A 16,717-nucleotide genomic window follows, 5' to 3' on the forward strand; every position below is an offset into this window, starting at 1 on the left:
GACATTGAGAGGGGATCTTATAGAAACTTACAAAATTCTTAAGGGGTTGGACAGGCTAGATGCAGGAAGATTGTTCCCGATGTTGGGGAAGTCCAGGACAAGGGGTCACAGTTTAAGGATAAGGGGGAAATCCTTTAAAACTGAGATGAGAAGAACTTTTTTCACACAGAGAGTAGTGAATCTCTGGAACTCTCTGCCACAGAGGGTAGTCGAGGCCAGTTCATTGGCTATATTTAAGAGGGAGTTAGATGTGGCCCTTGTGGCTAAGGGGATCAGAGGGTATGGAGAGAAGGCAGGTACGGGATACTGAGTTGGATGATCAGCCATGATCATATTGAATGGCGGTGCAGGCTCGAAGGGCCGAATGGCCTACTCCTGCACCTAATTTCTATGTTTCTATGTAGGTTCACGAGATTGATCCCTGGGATGGCGGGACTGTCACATGAGGAAAGATTGAAAAGACTAGACTTGTATTTACTGGAGTTTAGAAGGATGAGGGGAAAAATCTTATAGAAACATATAAAATGATAAAAGGACTGGACAAGCTAGATGCAAGAAAAATGTTCCCAATGTTGGGCGAGTCCAGAACCAGGGGCCACACAGTCTTAGAATAAAGGGGAGGTCATTTAAGACTGAGGTGAGAAAAAAACGTTTTCACCCAGAGAGTTGTGAATTTATGGAATTCCCTGCCACAGAGGGCAGTGGGGGCCAAGTCACTGGATGGATTAAAATGAGAGTTAGATAGAACTCTAGGGGCTAGTGGAGTCAAGGGATATGGGGAGAAGGCAGGTACGGGTTATTGATAGGGGACGATCAGCCATGATCGAAATGAATGGCGATGCTGGCTCGCAGGGCCAAATGGCCTCCTCCTGCACCTAGTTTCTATGTTTCTATGTCAGATTCAGATTCAATTTTAATTGTCATTGTCAGTGTACAGTACAGAGACAACGAAATGCATGTCTGGTCTGGTTTGGCTCAGCCACCAAGCACGACATCCGGAGGCTGCAGCGAATCGTCCGATCAGCAGAGAAGGTTATTGGCTGCGACCTTCCCTCCATTGATGAACTGTACACTGCAAGGGCCAGGAAACGAGCGGGCAAGATCATCTCTGACCCCTCTCACCCTGGCCACAAACTCTTTGAATCACTTCCCTCTGGAAGGCGACTCCGGACTGTCAAAGCTGCCACAGCCAGACATAAAAACAGTTTTTATCCACGAGTAGTTGCTCTACTCAACAGCCAAAAATCTGTAGCCTCCCTTTAGAAACATAGAAATTAGGTGCAGGAGTAGGCCATTCGGCCCTTCGAGCCTGCACCGCCATTCAATATGATCATGGCTGATCATCCAACTCAGTATCCCGTACCTGCCTTCTCTCCATACCCCCTGATCTCTTTTGCCACAAGGGCCACATCTAACTCACTCTTAAATATAGCCAATGAACTGGCCTCAACTACCTTCTGTGGCAGAGAATTCTACAGATTCACCACTCTCTGTGTGAAAAATGTTTTTCTCATCTCGGTCCTAAAAGATTTCCCCTTTATCCTTAAACTGTGACCCCTTGTCCTGGACTTTCCCAACATCGGGAACAATCTTCCTGCATCTAGCCTGTCCAACCTCTTAAGAATTTTGTAAGTTTCTATAAGATCCCCCCTCAATCTTCTAAATTCTAGCGAGTACAAACCGAGTCTATCCAGTCTTTCTTCATATGAAAGTCCTGCCATCCCAGGAATCAGTCTGGTGAACCTTCTCTGTACTCCCTCTATGGCAAGAATGTCTTAAGAATTTTGTAAGTTTCTATAAGATCCCCTCTCAATCTCCTAAATTCTAGAGAGTATAAACCAAGTCTATCCAGTCTTTCTTCATATAAACCAAGTCTATCCAGTCTTTCCCCTTGTCCTGACATCCCAGGAATCAGTCTGGTGAACCTTCTCTGCACTCCCTCTATGGCAATAATGTCCTTCCTCAGATTTGGAGACCAAAACTGTACGCAATACTCCAGGTGTGGCCTCACCCAGACCCTGTACAACTGCAGTAGAACCTCCCTGCTCCTATACTCAAATCCTTTTGCTATGAATTGCGTATAGGATTAAGACGTTCTCCATCAAATGGCGGTGTTGAACAGAGGGCTGGTCGGCACGGACTAGGCGGGCCGAAGGGCCAGTTGCCGCGCAGTGTCTCGAAACTAAACCGAACTAAACTGCCCGCGCTTGCTTTGAAGGACGAGAGAGACTCACAAAGAGGTGCAGGTACTTTAGGATGCGTTTGTGAGTCAGGATATAGAGCACGTTCCCAGACACTGGATCAATCACTGGCAGCCGGTGAATTTTGTTCTTGATCAGAGAGTAAACTGCATCGAACAGGCTGTTGGTGGGAAAGTAGAAAAATAAATCAGAGAGCAACCAACAGCAGGTACTTAGTAGATTGACTAAAGGGGCCTGTACCACTTACGCGATGTTTTTTGCACGACTTGCCGAAAATCATCGGGGGGGGGGGGGGGTGATGCCCATATGGTGGCGTGTAGAAACATAGAAATTAGGTGCAGGAGTAGGCCATTCGGCCCTTCGAGCCTGCACCGCCATTCAATATGATCATGGCTGATCATCCAACTCAGCATCCCGTACCTGCCTTCTCTCCATACCCTCTGATCCCCTTGGCCACAAGGGCCACATCTAACTCCCTCTTAAATATAGCCAATGAACTGTGGCCTCGACTACCCTCTGTGGCAGAGAGTTCCAGAGATTCACCACTCTCTGTGTGAAAAAAGTTCTCCTCATCTAGGTTTTAAAGGATTTCCCCCTTATCCTTAAGCTGTGACCCCTTGTCTTGGACTTCCCCAACATCGGGAGCAATCTTCCTGCATCTAGCCTGTCCAACCCCTTAAGAATTTTGTAAGTTTCTATAAGATCCCCTCTCAATCTCCTAAATTCTAGAGAGTATAAACCAAGTCTATCCAGTCTTTCTTCATAAGACAGTCCTGACATCCCAGGAATCAGTCTGGTGAACCTTCTCTGCACTCCCTCTATGGCAATAATGTCCTTCCTCAGATTTGGAGACCAAAACTGCACGCAATACTCCAGGTGTGGTCTCACCAAGACCCTGTACAACTGCAGTAGAACCTCCCTGCTCCTATACTCAAATCCTCTTGCTATGAAAGCTGACATACCATTTGCTTTCTATACTGCCTGCTGCACCTGCATGCCTACCTTCAATGACTGGTGTACCATGACACGCAGGTCTCGCTGCATCTCCCCCTTTCCCAATCGGCCACCATTTAGATAATAGTCTGCTTTCCCGTTTTTGCCACCAAAATGGATAACCTCACATTTATCCACATTATACTGCATATAGTCGCCCAAAGAGTCGTCGCGCCTTGTTCTGGACGCCGCTGGATTTTCAACATGCTGAAAAATTTCGGCAACCCTCCCGCGACTGTGACGGGTGCCGGCAAGTCGGCGAAAGGAAGTCCCGTAAGCGGGACAGGCCCCTAATTGATACAGCGGGGAAACTAGGCCTTTCAACCCGCCCAGCCCAGCATCGAGAAGCTCCATCCAACACCCGTAGGAAATTGCAACAAAATGTGGACGCATCACGCAAACCGACCCCCCCCTCCCCCCCTCCCTCCCATCGACTCCATCTACACCTCGGGCAAGGCCAGCAGCGTAATCAAGGACCAGTCTCACCCCCAGCCACTCCCTCTTCTCCCCTCTCCCATCGGGCAAAAGGTACAGAAGTGTGAAAACGCACGCACAACTCCAGATTCAGGGACAGTTTCTTCCCAGCTGTTATCAGGCATAGAAACATAGAAAACATAGACAATAGGTGCAGGAGTAGGCCATTTGGCCCTTCGAGCCTGCACCGCCATTCAATATGATCATGGCTGATCATCCAACTCAATATCCCGTACCTGCCTTCTCTCCATACCCCCTGATCCCTTTAGCCACAAGGGCCACATCTAACTCCCTCTTAAATATAGCAACACCCGACCAACAAATACAGAACGGTTCTGAGCTACAGTACTATCTACCTGAAGGTACACAAAATTGCTGGAGAAACTCAGCGGGTGCAGCAGCATCTATGGAGCGAAGGAAATAGGCGACGTTTCGGGCCGAAACCCTTCTTCAGACCTTCGCTCCATAGATGCTGCTGCACCCGCTGAGTTTCTCCAGCAATTTTGTGTACCTTCGATCTTCCAGCATCTGCAGTTCCTTCTTGAACACAGTACTATCTACCTGTTTGGTGACCCTCGGGCTTTCTTTAAGAAAGAACTGCAGATGCTGGCAAAATCGAAGGTAGACAAAAAATGCTGGAGAAACTCAGCGGGTGAGGCAGCATCTATGGAGCGAAGGAATAGATGCTGCCTCGTGCTCCATAGATGCTGCCTCACCCGCAGAGTTTTTCCAGCATTTTTTGTCTACCTCGGTCTATCTTTGATGGGACTTTGCTGGCTTTACCTTGCACAAAACGTTATTCCATTATCATGTATCTGTACACTGCGGACGGCTCGATTGTGATCGTGTGTTGTCTTTCCGCTGAATGGATAGCACACAACAAAAAGCTTTTCACTGTACCTCGGTACACGTGTCAATAAACTAAACTAAACCATTCACGCCGTTTATCGGACAAGTGAATGGTGTGCTCATGAGCTAGTTTACTTTATTCTGACAAGGTACAGTGCGAGGCTTTGTATTGTTATGTGCTATCCAGTCAGCAGAAAGACTATATATGATACAACACAGTGTACAGATGCGGGACAAAGGGAATAACGTCTAGTGTGGGATAAATTCTAATAGCGTTCAATTAAAGATAGTTTGAAGAATGTGCAGATGTATCTCATGTATTGTGAATAGATAGGGTGGTAAGGAAAGCTTTTGGTGTGCTGGCCTTTATAAATCAGAGCATTGAGTATAGAAGTTAGGATGTAATGTTAAAATTGTACAAGGCATTGGTGAGGCCAATTCTGGAGTATGGTGTACAATTTTGGTCGCCAAATTATAGGAAAGATGTCAACAAAATAGAGAGAGTACAGAGGAGATTTACTAGAATGTTGCCTGGGTTTCAGCAACTAAGTTACAGAGAAAGGTTGAACAAGTTAGGTCTTTATTCTTTGGAGCGCAGAAGGTTAAGGGGGGACTTGATAGAAGTTTTTAAAATGATGAGAGGGATAGACAGAGTTGACGTGGATAAGCTTTTTCCATTGAGAGTAGGGAAGATTCAAACAAGAGGACATGATTTCAGAATTAAGGGACAGAAGTTTAGGGGTAACATGAGGGGGAACTTCTTTACTCAGAGGATGGTAGCGGTGTGGAATGAGCTTCCAGTGGAAGTGGTGGAGGCAGGTTCGATTTTATCATTTAAAAATAAATTGGATAGGTATATGGATGGGAAAGGAATGGAGGGTTATGGTCTGAGTGCAGGTAGATGGGACTAGGTGAGAGTAAGTGTTGGGCACGAACTAGAAGGGCCGAGATGGCCTGTTTCCGTGCTGTAATTGTTATATGGTTGTGTACAGATATAGGAAAAAGCCACTCCCTCTTCTCCCCTCCCCCATCAGGCAAGAAATGTGAAAACGCACACCTCCAGATTCAGGGACAGTTTCTTCCCACCTGTTATCAAGCAACTGAACCATCCTACCACCATTAGAGAGCCGCCCTGAGCTCCCATCTACCCCATTGGAGACCCTCGGACTATCTTTGATCGGACACTACTGGGCTTTATCTTGCAGTAAACGTCATTCCCTTTACCCTTATAGTCACAGAGTGATACAGTGTGGAAACAGGCCCTTCGACCCAACTTGCCCGCACCGACCAACATGTCCCATCTACACTATTTCCACCTACATAGAAACATAGAAAATAGGTGCAGGAGGAGGCCATTCGGTCCTTTCAGCCAGCACCGCCATTCATTGTGATCATGGCTGATCGTCCCCAATCAATAACCCGTGCCTGCCTTCTCCCCTTATCCCCTGACTCCACTAACCCCTAGAGCTCTATCTAACCCTCTCTTAAATCCATCCAGTGACTTAGCCTCCACTGCCCTCTGCGGCAGGGAATTTCATAAATTCACAACTCTCTGGGTGAAAAGGTTTTTTCTCACCTCAGTCTTAAATGACCTCCCCTTTATTCTAAGACTGTGTGGCCCCTGGTTCTGGACTGTGGTCCCTGGTTCACCTGCCTGTCTTTGACATATCTCTCTAAACCTGTCCTATCCATGTACCTGCCCAAATGTTACTTAAACGTTGCGATAGTCCCACCCTCAACTACCTCGTCCGGCAGCTCGTTCCGTACACCCACCGAGCTTGCACCGCCATTCAATATGATCATGGCTGATCATCCAACTCAGTATCCTGTACCTGCCTTCTCTCCATACCCCCTGATCCCTTTAGCCACAAGGGCCACATCTAACTCCCTCTTAAATATAGCCAATGAACTGGCCTCAACTACTACCTTCTGCTGCAGAGAATTCCACAGATTCACCACTCTCTGTGTGAAAAAATTATTTTCTCATCTCGGTCTTAAAAGATTTCCCCCTTATCCATAAACTGTGTGACCCCTTGTTCTGGACTTCCCCAACACCGGGAACAATCTACCTTCATCTAGCCTGTCCAACCCCTTAAGAATTTTGTAAGTTTCTATAAGTTTTGGGCTGAAAGGCCAGTTCCTGCTTTGTACCGATCTATGGGCTACCACCACAGGTTGTGGGCTGAAGGGCCTGTTCCTCCTCTGTATCGTCCTGTCTAACAAACTTAACTGAAATCCCGATCATACCAGAATAATCATATTACCTGTCATTCGGAGAGATACTGACCAGTTTCTTCAAAGAACCTTGTAAATAACTCTCTAGGGGGAAAAAGAAATCATTTTAATGAACGTGTTTTGTCAGAGGTGAGAAGCAATCTTCTTGACATCTTCTCAAAGTGATGGTTTAGTTTTAGCTTTGAGACAAAGCAGCGAAAAGCAGGCCCGAGTCGGCCCACCGACTCCGCTCCGACCATCGGCCCCCGCACGCTAACACTATCCTACGCACACCATGGACAATTTACAATTTTACCAAAGCCATTTAGGCCATTCTAGCCATCGCTAGAATTTAGGAGATTGAGGGAGGGATCTTATAGAAACTTACAACATTCTTAACGGGTTGGACAGGCTAGATGCAGGAAGATTGTTCCCGATGTTGGGGAAGTCCAGGACAAGGGGTCACAGCTTAAGGATAAGGGGGAAATCCTTTCGGACCGAGATGAGAAAAACATTTTTCACACAGAGAGTGGTGAATCTCTGGAACTCTCTGCCACAGAAGGTAGTTGAGGCCAGTTCATTTGCTATATTTAAGAGGGAGTTAGATGTGGCCCTTGTTGCTAAAGGGATCAGGGGGTATGGAGAAAAGGCAGGTATGGGATAATGATTTGGATGATGAGCCATAATCATATCGAATGGTGGTGCAGGCTCGAAGGGCCGAATGGCCTACTCCTGCACCTATTGTCATATGAAGAAAGACTGGATAGACTCGGCTTGTACACGCTAGAATTTAGAAGATCGAAGGGGGATCTTATAGAAACTTACAAAATTCAAAATTAAGAGGGAGTTAGATGTGGCCCTTGTGGCTAAAGGGATCAGGGGGTATGGAGAGAAGGCAGGTACAGGATACTGAGTTGGATGATCATATTGAATGGCGGTGCAGGCTCGAAGGGCCGAATGGCCTACTCCTGCACCCATTTTCTATGTTTCTATTTAGCCAACAAACCCGCACGCCTTTGGAGCGTGGGAGGAATCCGGAGCACCCGGAGAAAACCCACGCAGGTCACAGGCAACGTGCACGTGCAAACTCCGCAGGGACAGCACCAGTGGGCTGGATGGAACTGGGGTCTCCGGTGCTGTGAGGCAGCAACTTCACCGCTGTGCCAGCGTGCCGCTCGCCCAGGTGAGATGAGGAGAGAAGACCACCGTCGTTGGACATTCACCATATCTCCCACCAGCGCACAATATTGTGAGCTGTTTTGGGCCCCAATATCTGAGGAAGGATGTGTTGGCTCAGGAGCGGGCCCAGAGGAGGTTCACCAGAACCATCCCAGGAATGAGTGGGTTAACAAATAGACGGCACGGGGCCTGTATTGGAGTCCAGAACCAGGGGCCACACACAGTTTAAGAATAAGGAATAAGCCATTTAGAACGGAGACGAGGAAACACTTTTTCTCACAGAGAGTTGTGAGTCTGTGGAATTCTCTGCCTTCGAGGGCGGTGGAGGCCGGTTCTCTGGATACTTTCAAGAGAGAGTTAGATAGGGCTCTTAAAGATAGCGGAGCCAGGGGGTATGGAGAGAAGACAGGAACGGGGTACTGATTGGGGATGATCAGCCATGATCACATTGAATGGCTGTGCTGGCTCGAAGGGCCGAATGGCCTACTCCTGCACCTGTCATTGTCTATTCGTTGGAGTTTCGAAGGGTGAAGGAGGGGGGGGGGACCTCTTTGAAACTTACCAATTAGTGAAAGGCTTGGATCGAGTGGATGTGGAGAGGATGGGAGAGTCTAGGACCAGAGGTCATGAACTCAGAGTTAAACTACGTGCCTTTAGGAAGGAGGTAAAGAGGAATCGAGTCTCGACCCAACACCTCACCCATTCCATCTCTCCAGAGATGCTGCCTGTCCCGCTGAGTTACTCCAGCATTTTGTGTCTTCTTCTATTTGAACCAGCATCTGCAGTTCATTCTTATACGGGAATCTCTCTAGTCAGAGGGTGGTGAATCTGTAGAAGGCCAAGACCATGGGTATTGGTATGGCAGAGATAGATAGATAGATTCTGGATCAGGACGGCTGTCAGGGGTTATGGGGAGAAGGCAGGAGAATGGGGATCGGCCAAGATTGAAGGGCAAAGTAGACTTGATGGGCCGAATGGCCTAATTCTGCTTCTAACACTTATCCTGCTCCCCTTTTTCCTTCCACCGAGACCCTCTCCTCTTCTCTCCTCCTCTCTCGCCCAATGTGTTGGGGACCAGTTAACCAGGGCCAAAATTAATTGTAAAAGTGCAAGGTGGAGTGACACACTCGAGTTGTCGCACACTCACCCATCACAGGGTCTGGTGCACTAACGTGTGCTTGCACACCCGGCCATGTGCTCAGGTCAGGATTTGTGCGTATGCACACACACACACACGCACACGCTCACACACACGCACACACACGCACTCACACACACACATATACAGCCACATGCACAGACCAGGATTTGCACGTATGTACGCATGCACACGTATGCACGCACATACACACCCGCATGCATGCGCTTATACACGCGCACACCCACACGCACCTACACACACACAAATACACACACAAAAACACACACACATGCATGTATATGCACACACACGCACGCACAACCACACACACATCCACACGCATGCACACATATGCACACACACGCACGCACAACCACAAACACATCCACACACGCACACACACAGAGGCGCACACACAGGCACACATACACACACACATGTACAAACACACACGCATGCACACGCACACACACACGGACGCACACAAAAACGCACACACGCACACACACTCACGCACACACACAAATACACATGCACAAATACACACACGCATACACAAATACACACACACAAATACACACACGCACGCATACACAAATACACACACCCACACACACTCTCTTCAGCCCGGTTGGATCCTCCTCACCTCTCCAAGTCTCAATCTTATGTTCCTCCAGTTGATAGATTTGCACCTGAAACAGAAAGTCTGACTTCATATTCCAACAGCGACCAGCGTTTCAACAACAGCCTCTCCCAGCAGCAAACTCTCAGTGGCAGGAATGAAGGGGGGCCAGTGAGCCGAGCCTCTGTCACCATCGTTGGGCTGGAGCGGCGTGGAGATCCACTGCTGGGGGTATGTCAGCTAATGTCCACCCTGCAGCAGGACAGTGACTGCAGGAAATCCCATCTACATCGCAGACCCTCGGACTATCTTTAGCTGGGCTTTACTAGAAGAAACTGCAGCGAATTGTGGACGCAGCCCAGACCATCACACAAACCGACCTCCCTTCCATAGAAACAATAGGTGCAGGAATAGGCCAGAGGGGAATTCCTGCAACAGGGGAAATCTTTTAGGACCGTGATGAGAAAAACATTTTTCACACAGAGAGTGGTGAATCTGTGGAATTCTCTGCCACAGAAGGTAGTTGAGGCCACAGTTCATTGGCTATATTTAAGAGGGAGTTAGATGTGGCCCTTGTGGCTAAAGGGATCAGGGGGTATGGAGAGAAGGCAGGTACAGGATACTGAGTTGGATGATCAGCCATTGAATGGCGGTGCTGGCTCGAAGGGCCGAATGGCCTCCTCCTGCACCTATTGTCTATGTTTCTATGTTTCTAATACACTTTGGGGTGGCACGGTGGCGCAGCGGTAGAGTTGCTGCCTCACAGCGCAAGAGACTCAGGTTCGACCCTGACTACGTGCGGTGCTGTCTGTGCGGAGTTTGCACGTTCTCCCCGTGACCACGTGGGGTTTTTCTCCGGGTGCTCCGGTTTCCTGGTACATTCCAAACATGTGCAGGTGTGCAAGTTAATATGGCTTCTGTGAATCGCCCCCTGAATGTGCCGGATGGAGCCAGTATACGGAGTTAAGACACATTAATGCCTGAGTAACTCAGCGGGTCAGGCAGCTGCCTCTGGAGAAATGGGATGGGTGACGTTTCGGGTCGAGACCCTTCTTCAGACTGAGGTTCGACAGGGCACAGAATGAATGTAGGGGGAGGTCGTTGGTCAGCATGGTTTGGGTGGGCCGAAGGGCCTGTTTCAGGCTGTATCTCTAAACTAAACTAACATGAGGGCAGTCACGGTGGCGCAGCGCCGGTGACCCCGGGTTCGATCCCGACTACGGGCGCTGTCTGTACGGAGTTTGCACGTTCTCCCCGTGGGTTTTCTCAGAGATCTTCGGTTTCCTCCCACACACCATGGACGTACAGGTTTGTAGGTTAATTGGCTCGGTGTGTGTGTAAAATTGTCCCTGGTGTGTGTAGGGTGGTGTGAGTGTGCAGGGATCGCTGGTTGGAGCGGACTCGAAGGGCCGAAGGGCCTGTTTCCACACTGTATCTGTAAAGTCTAATCTCTTTGGAGCACAACAATCATCTTACAGAAGAACTACTTACGTCCAAGTAACGTTTTGTTTAGTTTATAAAATACAGCGTAGAAAACAGAAACATAGACAATAGGTGCAGGAGTAGGCCATTCGGCCCTTCGAGCCCGCACCGCCTTTCAATATGATCATGGTTGATCATCCAACTCAGTATCCTGTACCTGCCTTCTCTCCATACATGGAAACATAGAAAATAGGTGCAAGAGTAGGCCATTCGGCCCTTCGAGCCTGCACCGCCATTCAATATGATCATGGCTGATCATCCAACTCAGTATCCCGTACCTGCCTTCTCTCCATACCCCCTGATCCCTTTAGCCACAAGGGCCACATCTAACTCCCTCGCCAATGAACTGTGGCCTCAACTACCTCTGTGGCAGAGAATTCCACAGATTCACCACTCTCTGTGTGAAAAATGTTTTTCTCATCTCGGTCCTAAAGGATTTCCCCCTTATCCTTAAACTGTGTGGCCCCTTGTCCTGGACTTCCCCAACATCGGGAACAATCTTCCTGCATCTAGCCTGTCCAACCCCTTAAGAATTTTGTAAGTTTCTATAAGATCCCCCCTCGATCTTCTAAATTCTAGCGAGTACAAGCCGAGTCTATCCAGTCTTTCTTCGTATGAAAGTCCTGCCATCCCAGGAATTAATCAGTCTGGTGAACCTTCTCTGTACTCCCTCTATGGCAACAATGTCCTTCCTCAGATTAGGAGACCAAAACTGTACGCAATACTCCAGGTGTGGCCTCACCAAGACCCTGTACAACTGCAGTAGAACCTCCCTGCTCCTATACTCAAATCCTTTTGCTATGAATGCTAACATACCATTCACCTTCTTCACTGCCTGCTGGACCTGCATGCCTACTTTTAATGACTGGTGCACCATGACACCCAGGTCTCGTTGCATCTCCCCTTTTCCTGTACGCAATACTCCAGGTGTGGCCTCACCAAGACCCTGTACAACTGCAGAAAAGGGCCCTTCGGCCCAACGAGTCCGCGCCGACCAGCGATCCCCGCACACTAACGTCTTCCTACACGCACCAGGGGACAGCTCTACATTTACACCAAGCCAACTAATCTACAAACCTGTACATCTCGCGAGTGTGGGGGAGGGGAAACGAAGATCTCGGACAAAATCCCGCGCAGGTCACGGGGAGAACGTACAAACTCCGTACAGACAAGCGCCCGTAGTCGGGATGGAACCCGGGTCTCGGGCGCTACAAGCGCTGTAAGGCAGCGACTCTACCGCTGGGCCGTAGAAGGCAACTTTGAACTGGAGTTTGGTGACATGACAGTGGAAGTTTTAATGGCCTATGAATGCGGTTTGTTTTAGCTGGTGTTAGGTTGTCTTAATTATAGCGTTCAGCCCGCCCGAGTGGTGAAAGTCAACAAGACGTCATCGCCTGACCTGACCTGACCTGACCTGGCCTGACTTGGCTCTCGGTCAGCAAGGCTCGCTTGGTGTTGTATTCCAATGCCTGTTGCTGTCATTCAAAGCACCAGGAGGCCTTCAGACTTTCGAAGGGCCAAATGGCCTACTCCTGCACCTAATTTCTATGTTTCTATGTTTACTCTAGAGATACAGCGTGGAAACAGGCCATTCGGCCCACCAGCGATCGCACCGTACACCAGCACTATCCCACACACACACACACACACGTGAGGTGCGATTTGCAATTGTTACTGAAGCCAATTAACCTACAAACCCGTACGTCAATAGACAATACACAATAGGTGCAGGGGTCTCACAGAAGGTAGTTGAGGCCACACATTGGCTATATTTAAGAGGGAGTTAGATGTGGCCCTTGTGGCTAAAGGGATCAGGGGGTATGGAGAGAAGGCAGGTACAGGATACGAGTTGATCAGCATGATCATATTGAATGGCGGTAGGCCGAAGCCGAATGGCCTAACTGCACCTACAAGCACCCGTACTTACGGTCAATACGGGGGTTTCAAGCACAATAAAATCGACAACCTCCACAGGTGCTTGGCCCGGAGTTCTCTGCCACCTAGATTCAGAGAGTGGTGAATCTCTGGAACTCTCTGCCACAAGAGGGTAGTTGAGGCCAGTTCATTGGCTACATTTAAGAGGGAGTTAGATGTGGCCCTTGTGACTAAAGGGATCAGGGGGTTTGGAGAGAAGGCAGGTACAGGATACTGAGTTGGATGATCAGCCATGATCATTTTGAATGGCGAATGGTGCAGGCTCGAAGGGCCGAATGGCCTCTACTCCTGCACCTATTGTCTATGTTTCTGTAAGAATTTTGTAAGTTTCTATAAGATCCCCCCTCAATCTTCTAAGTTCTAGCGAGTACAAGCCGAGTCTATCCAGTCTTTCTTCATATGAAAGTACTGACATCCCAGGAATCAGTCTGGTGAACCTTCTCTGTACTCCCTCTATGGCAAGAATGTCTTTCCTCAGATTTGGAGACCTATCTCTGATGGCTGATCAATCTACCTTTGCTAACCCCATTCTCCTGCCTTCTCCCCATAACCGCCTGACATCCGTACTAATCGAGTCAGCGTGGACCCAGTTTCCACACTGTATCTCAAGTGTTTACAGAGCCCCGAGGACCCAGACCATATAACCATATAACAATGACAGCACGGAAACAGGCCATCTCGGCCCTTCTAGTCCGTGCCGAACACTTACTCTCACCTAGTCCCATCTACCTGCACTCAGACCATAACCCTCCATTCCTTTTCCATATGCCTATCCAATTTATTATTAAATGATAAAATCGAACCTGCCTCCACCACTTCCACTGGAAGCTCATTCCACACCGCTACCCCTCTCTGAGTAAAGAAGTTCCCCCTCATGTTACCCCTAAACATTTGTCCCTTAATTCTCAAATCATGTCCTCTTGTTTGAATCTTCGCTATTCTCAATGGGAAAAGCTTATCCACGTCAACTCTGTCTATCCCTCTCATCATTTTAAAGAGCTCTATCAAGTCCCCCCCTTAACCTTCTGCGCTCCAAAGAATAAAGACCTATCTTTCTCTGTAACTTAGGTGCTGAAACCCAGGCAACATTCTAGTAAATCTCCTCCGTACTCTCTCTATTTTGTTGACATCTTTCCTATAATTAGGCGACCAGAATTGTACACCATACTCCAGAATTGGCCTCACCAATGCCTTGTACAATTTTAACATTACATCCCAACTTCTATACTCAATGCTCTGATCACAGGCAGATTGAGCTGGGCTTGACCAAGCAGGATGTGCGGGCCCATCATTCTTACCATCGGAGATGTGTAGTACTTGTGCAGGATGTTGATGAAGTCAGTGATGGTCAACATGCCTGTGGAGCAGAGAGAAGGGAGCAGTTACTGAGACGGCCCTTAGGCCAACATCACTGAGAGGAGTGGGGAGAGGGAATGGGAGAGATGGGGAGGAGTGGGGGGGAGAGGGGGAGGAGAGAGGGGAGAGAGAGGGAGAGAGAGGGGGAGAGGAGGAGGAGAGAGGGGGGAGAGGAGGGATAGAGGGGGGATAGAGGGGGATATAGAGGAGGAGAGGGGGAGATGGGAGATGGTAGATGGTGGGAGAGAGGGGGAGAGAGGGGGAGGAGAGGGGGGGAGGAGGAGAAGGAGAGGGGGGGAGAGAGGGGGGGAGATGAGGGGGGAGAGAGGGGGAGAGGAGGAGAGAGGGGAGAGGGAGAGAGGGAGGAGGAAAGAAAGATGGGGAAAGAGAGAGAGAGAGGGGGAGGGAGAGGGGTTTGAGAGGGAGAGAGGGGGGAGAGAGAGGGGAGAGAGGGGGAGAGGAGAGAGGTGAGGGGTGATGGGGAGAGGAGAGGGAGCAGAGGCGGGGAGGAGAGGGGGAGAGGGGGAGCGGGGGGAGAGAAGGAGAGAGGGAGAGAGGGAGAGAGGAGAGGAGGGGAGGGGAGATGGGAGATGGGAGCGATGGGGGGAGAGAGGGGGAGAGGGGGGGGGGAGAGGGGGGAGGGGGAGAGAGGGGGAGAGGGGGAGGAGGGGAGGGGGAGAGGGGGACGAGAGAGGGAGGAGAGAGAGAGAGAGGAGAGGGGAGGAGGGGAGAGGGGGAGAGGGGGGAGAGAGAGGGGAGGAGGAGGAAGAGGAGAGAGAGAGAGAGAGAGGAGGAGAAAGTGGGGAGTGGGGGAGAGAAGGTGAGAGTTTAGTGTAGTTTAATTTAGCTTAGAGATACAGCATGGAAACAGCCCCTTCGGCCCATCGAATCCTTGCTGACCTGTGTTGCTTGTACACACTAGCATTATTCATAGGACAACAGAAGGAAACAAAACGGGCAATACGGGCTGAAAAAAGATGAAGTACGAAGGGAAGCTGGCCAAGAATATAAAGAAGGACAGTAAAAGCTTCTTTAGATATGTTAAGGGAAAAAGAGTAGCAAAGTCAAATGTGGGTCCCTTGAAGGCAGACACGAGTGAAATTATTATGGGCAACAAGGAAATGGCAGACAAGTTGAACAGGTATTTCGGATCTGTCTTCACTAAGGAAGACACAAACAATCTCCCGGATGTACTGGAGGACAGAGGATCTAAGGGGGTAGAGGAACTGAAAGAAATGTTCATTAGGCGTGAAATAGTATTGGGTAGGCTAATGGGACTGAAGGATGATAAATCCCCTGGGCCTGATGGTCTGCATCCTGGGGTCCTCAGGGAGGTGGCTCTAGAAATAGTGGACGCATTGGTGATCATTTTCCAATGTTCAATAGATTCAGGATCAGTTCCTGTAGATTGGAGGATAGCTAATGTTATCCCACTTTTCAAGAAAGGAGCGAGAGAGAAATACGGGGGAATTACAGACCAGTTAGCATGACTTCGGTGGTGGGAAAGATGCTGGAGTCAATTATTAAAGAGGTAATAATGGGGCATTTGGATAGCAGTAAAAGGATTAGTTCAAGTCAACATGGATTTATGAAAGGGAAATCATGCTTGACTAATCGTCTGGAATGTTTTGAGGATGTGACAAGTAAAATGGATGAAGGGGAGCCAGTGGATGTAGTGTATCTAGACTTTCAGAAAGCCTTTGATAAGGTCCCGCACGGGAGACTGGTGACTAAAATTAGAGCACAGGGTATTGGGGGGTAGGGTGTTGACATGGATAGAAAATATAATGGCAGTGGTTTTCTATGTTTTCTCTCAGCCCCATGTGTTGGGGGCTACCAATAATTCTGGGCCAAAATGAATCGTTTAAAGTGCAAGATGGAGTGACACCTTGATAGGAGCCGCCCATCACATCACCATAACTGGGGATGGTGCACTAACATGTACTTGACCTGCCTCTCACCCGCCCATGGGGATGGGAGGGGGAATGTGGTGCCGTGGGGAAAGTGGCCGAGAGGAATTAAAGGCAGAAGGGCGAGGAGTGAGGCACGCGGATGGAAGGAGGAGAATCTGTTCATGAGATTGGGGCAGGATGGGATACAAAAGAGGAGAGGGGGGAGGGGCTGGTCAGGAGGTAGTGGACGTCTTGGAAATCAGATTTGGGAGGGAGGGAAGGGAAAATCATGGAGTGTAGGGGCACCTATGGAGAACCCCCACCACGAAGATGAGCGGAGGGGAGGAGAAAAGGAGGAAGGGTGGGAATGGATAAGGCA

At 49.1% G+C, this 16,717-nt stretch overlaps 1 protein-coding gene across 1 annotated transcript in view; it reads right to left on the reverse strand.

Annotated features, from left to right (window-relative positions):
* Positions 1–16,717, reverse strand: part of LOC129699130 (5'-AMP-activated protein kinase subunit gamma-1-like) — a 46,884-nt gene that overhangs the window by 15,257 nt on the left and 14,910 nt on the right. Inside the window, exons 5-8 of the mRNA XM_055638801.1 lie at positions 14,389–14,447; positions 9,698–9,743; positions 6,782–6,836; positions 2,235–2,361 (exon numbers count right to left, since the gene is read on the reverse strand). Of these exons, the coding sequence (XP_055494776.1) occupies positions 2,235–2,361; positions 6,782–6,836; positions 9,698–9,743; positions 14,389–14,447 (287 nt within the window). The remainder of the gene's footprint in view (positions 1–2,234; positions 2,362–6,781; positions 6,837–9,697; positions 9,744–14,388; positions 14,448–16,717) is intronic.

This window comes from Leucoraja erinacea, chromosome 7, assembly GCF_028641065.1.
Source record: "Leucoraja erinacea ecotype New England chromosome 7, Leri_hhj_1, whole genome shotgun sequence".
Taxonomy (NCBI): Eukaryota; Metazoa; Chordata; class Chondrichthyes; order Rajiformes; family Rajidae; genus Leucoraja; species Leucoraja erinaceus.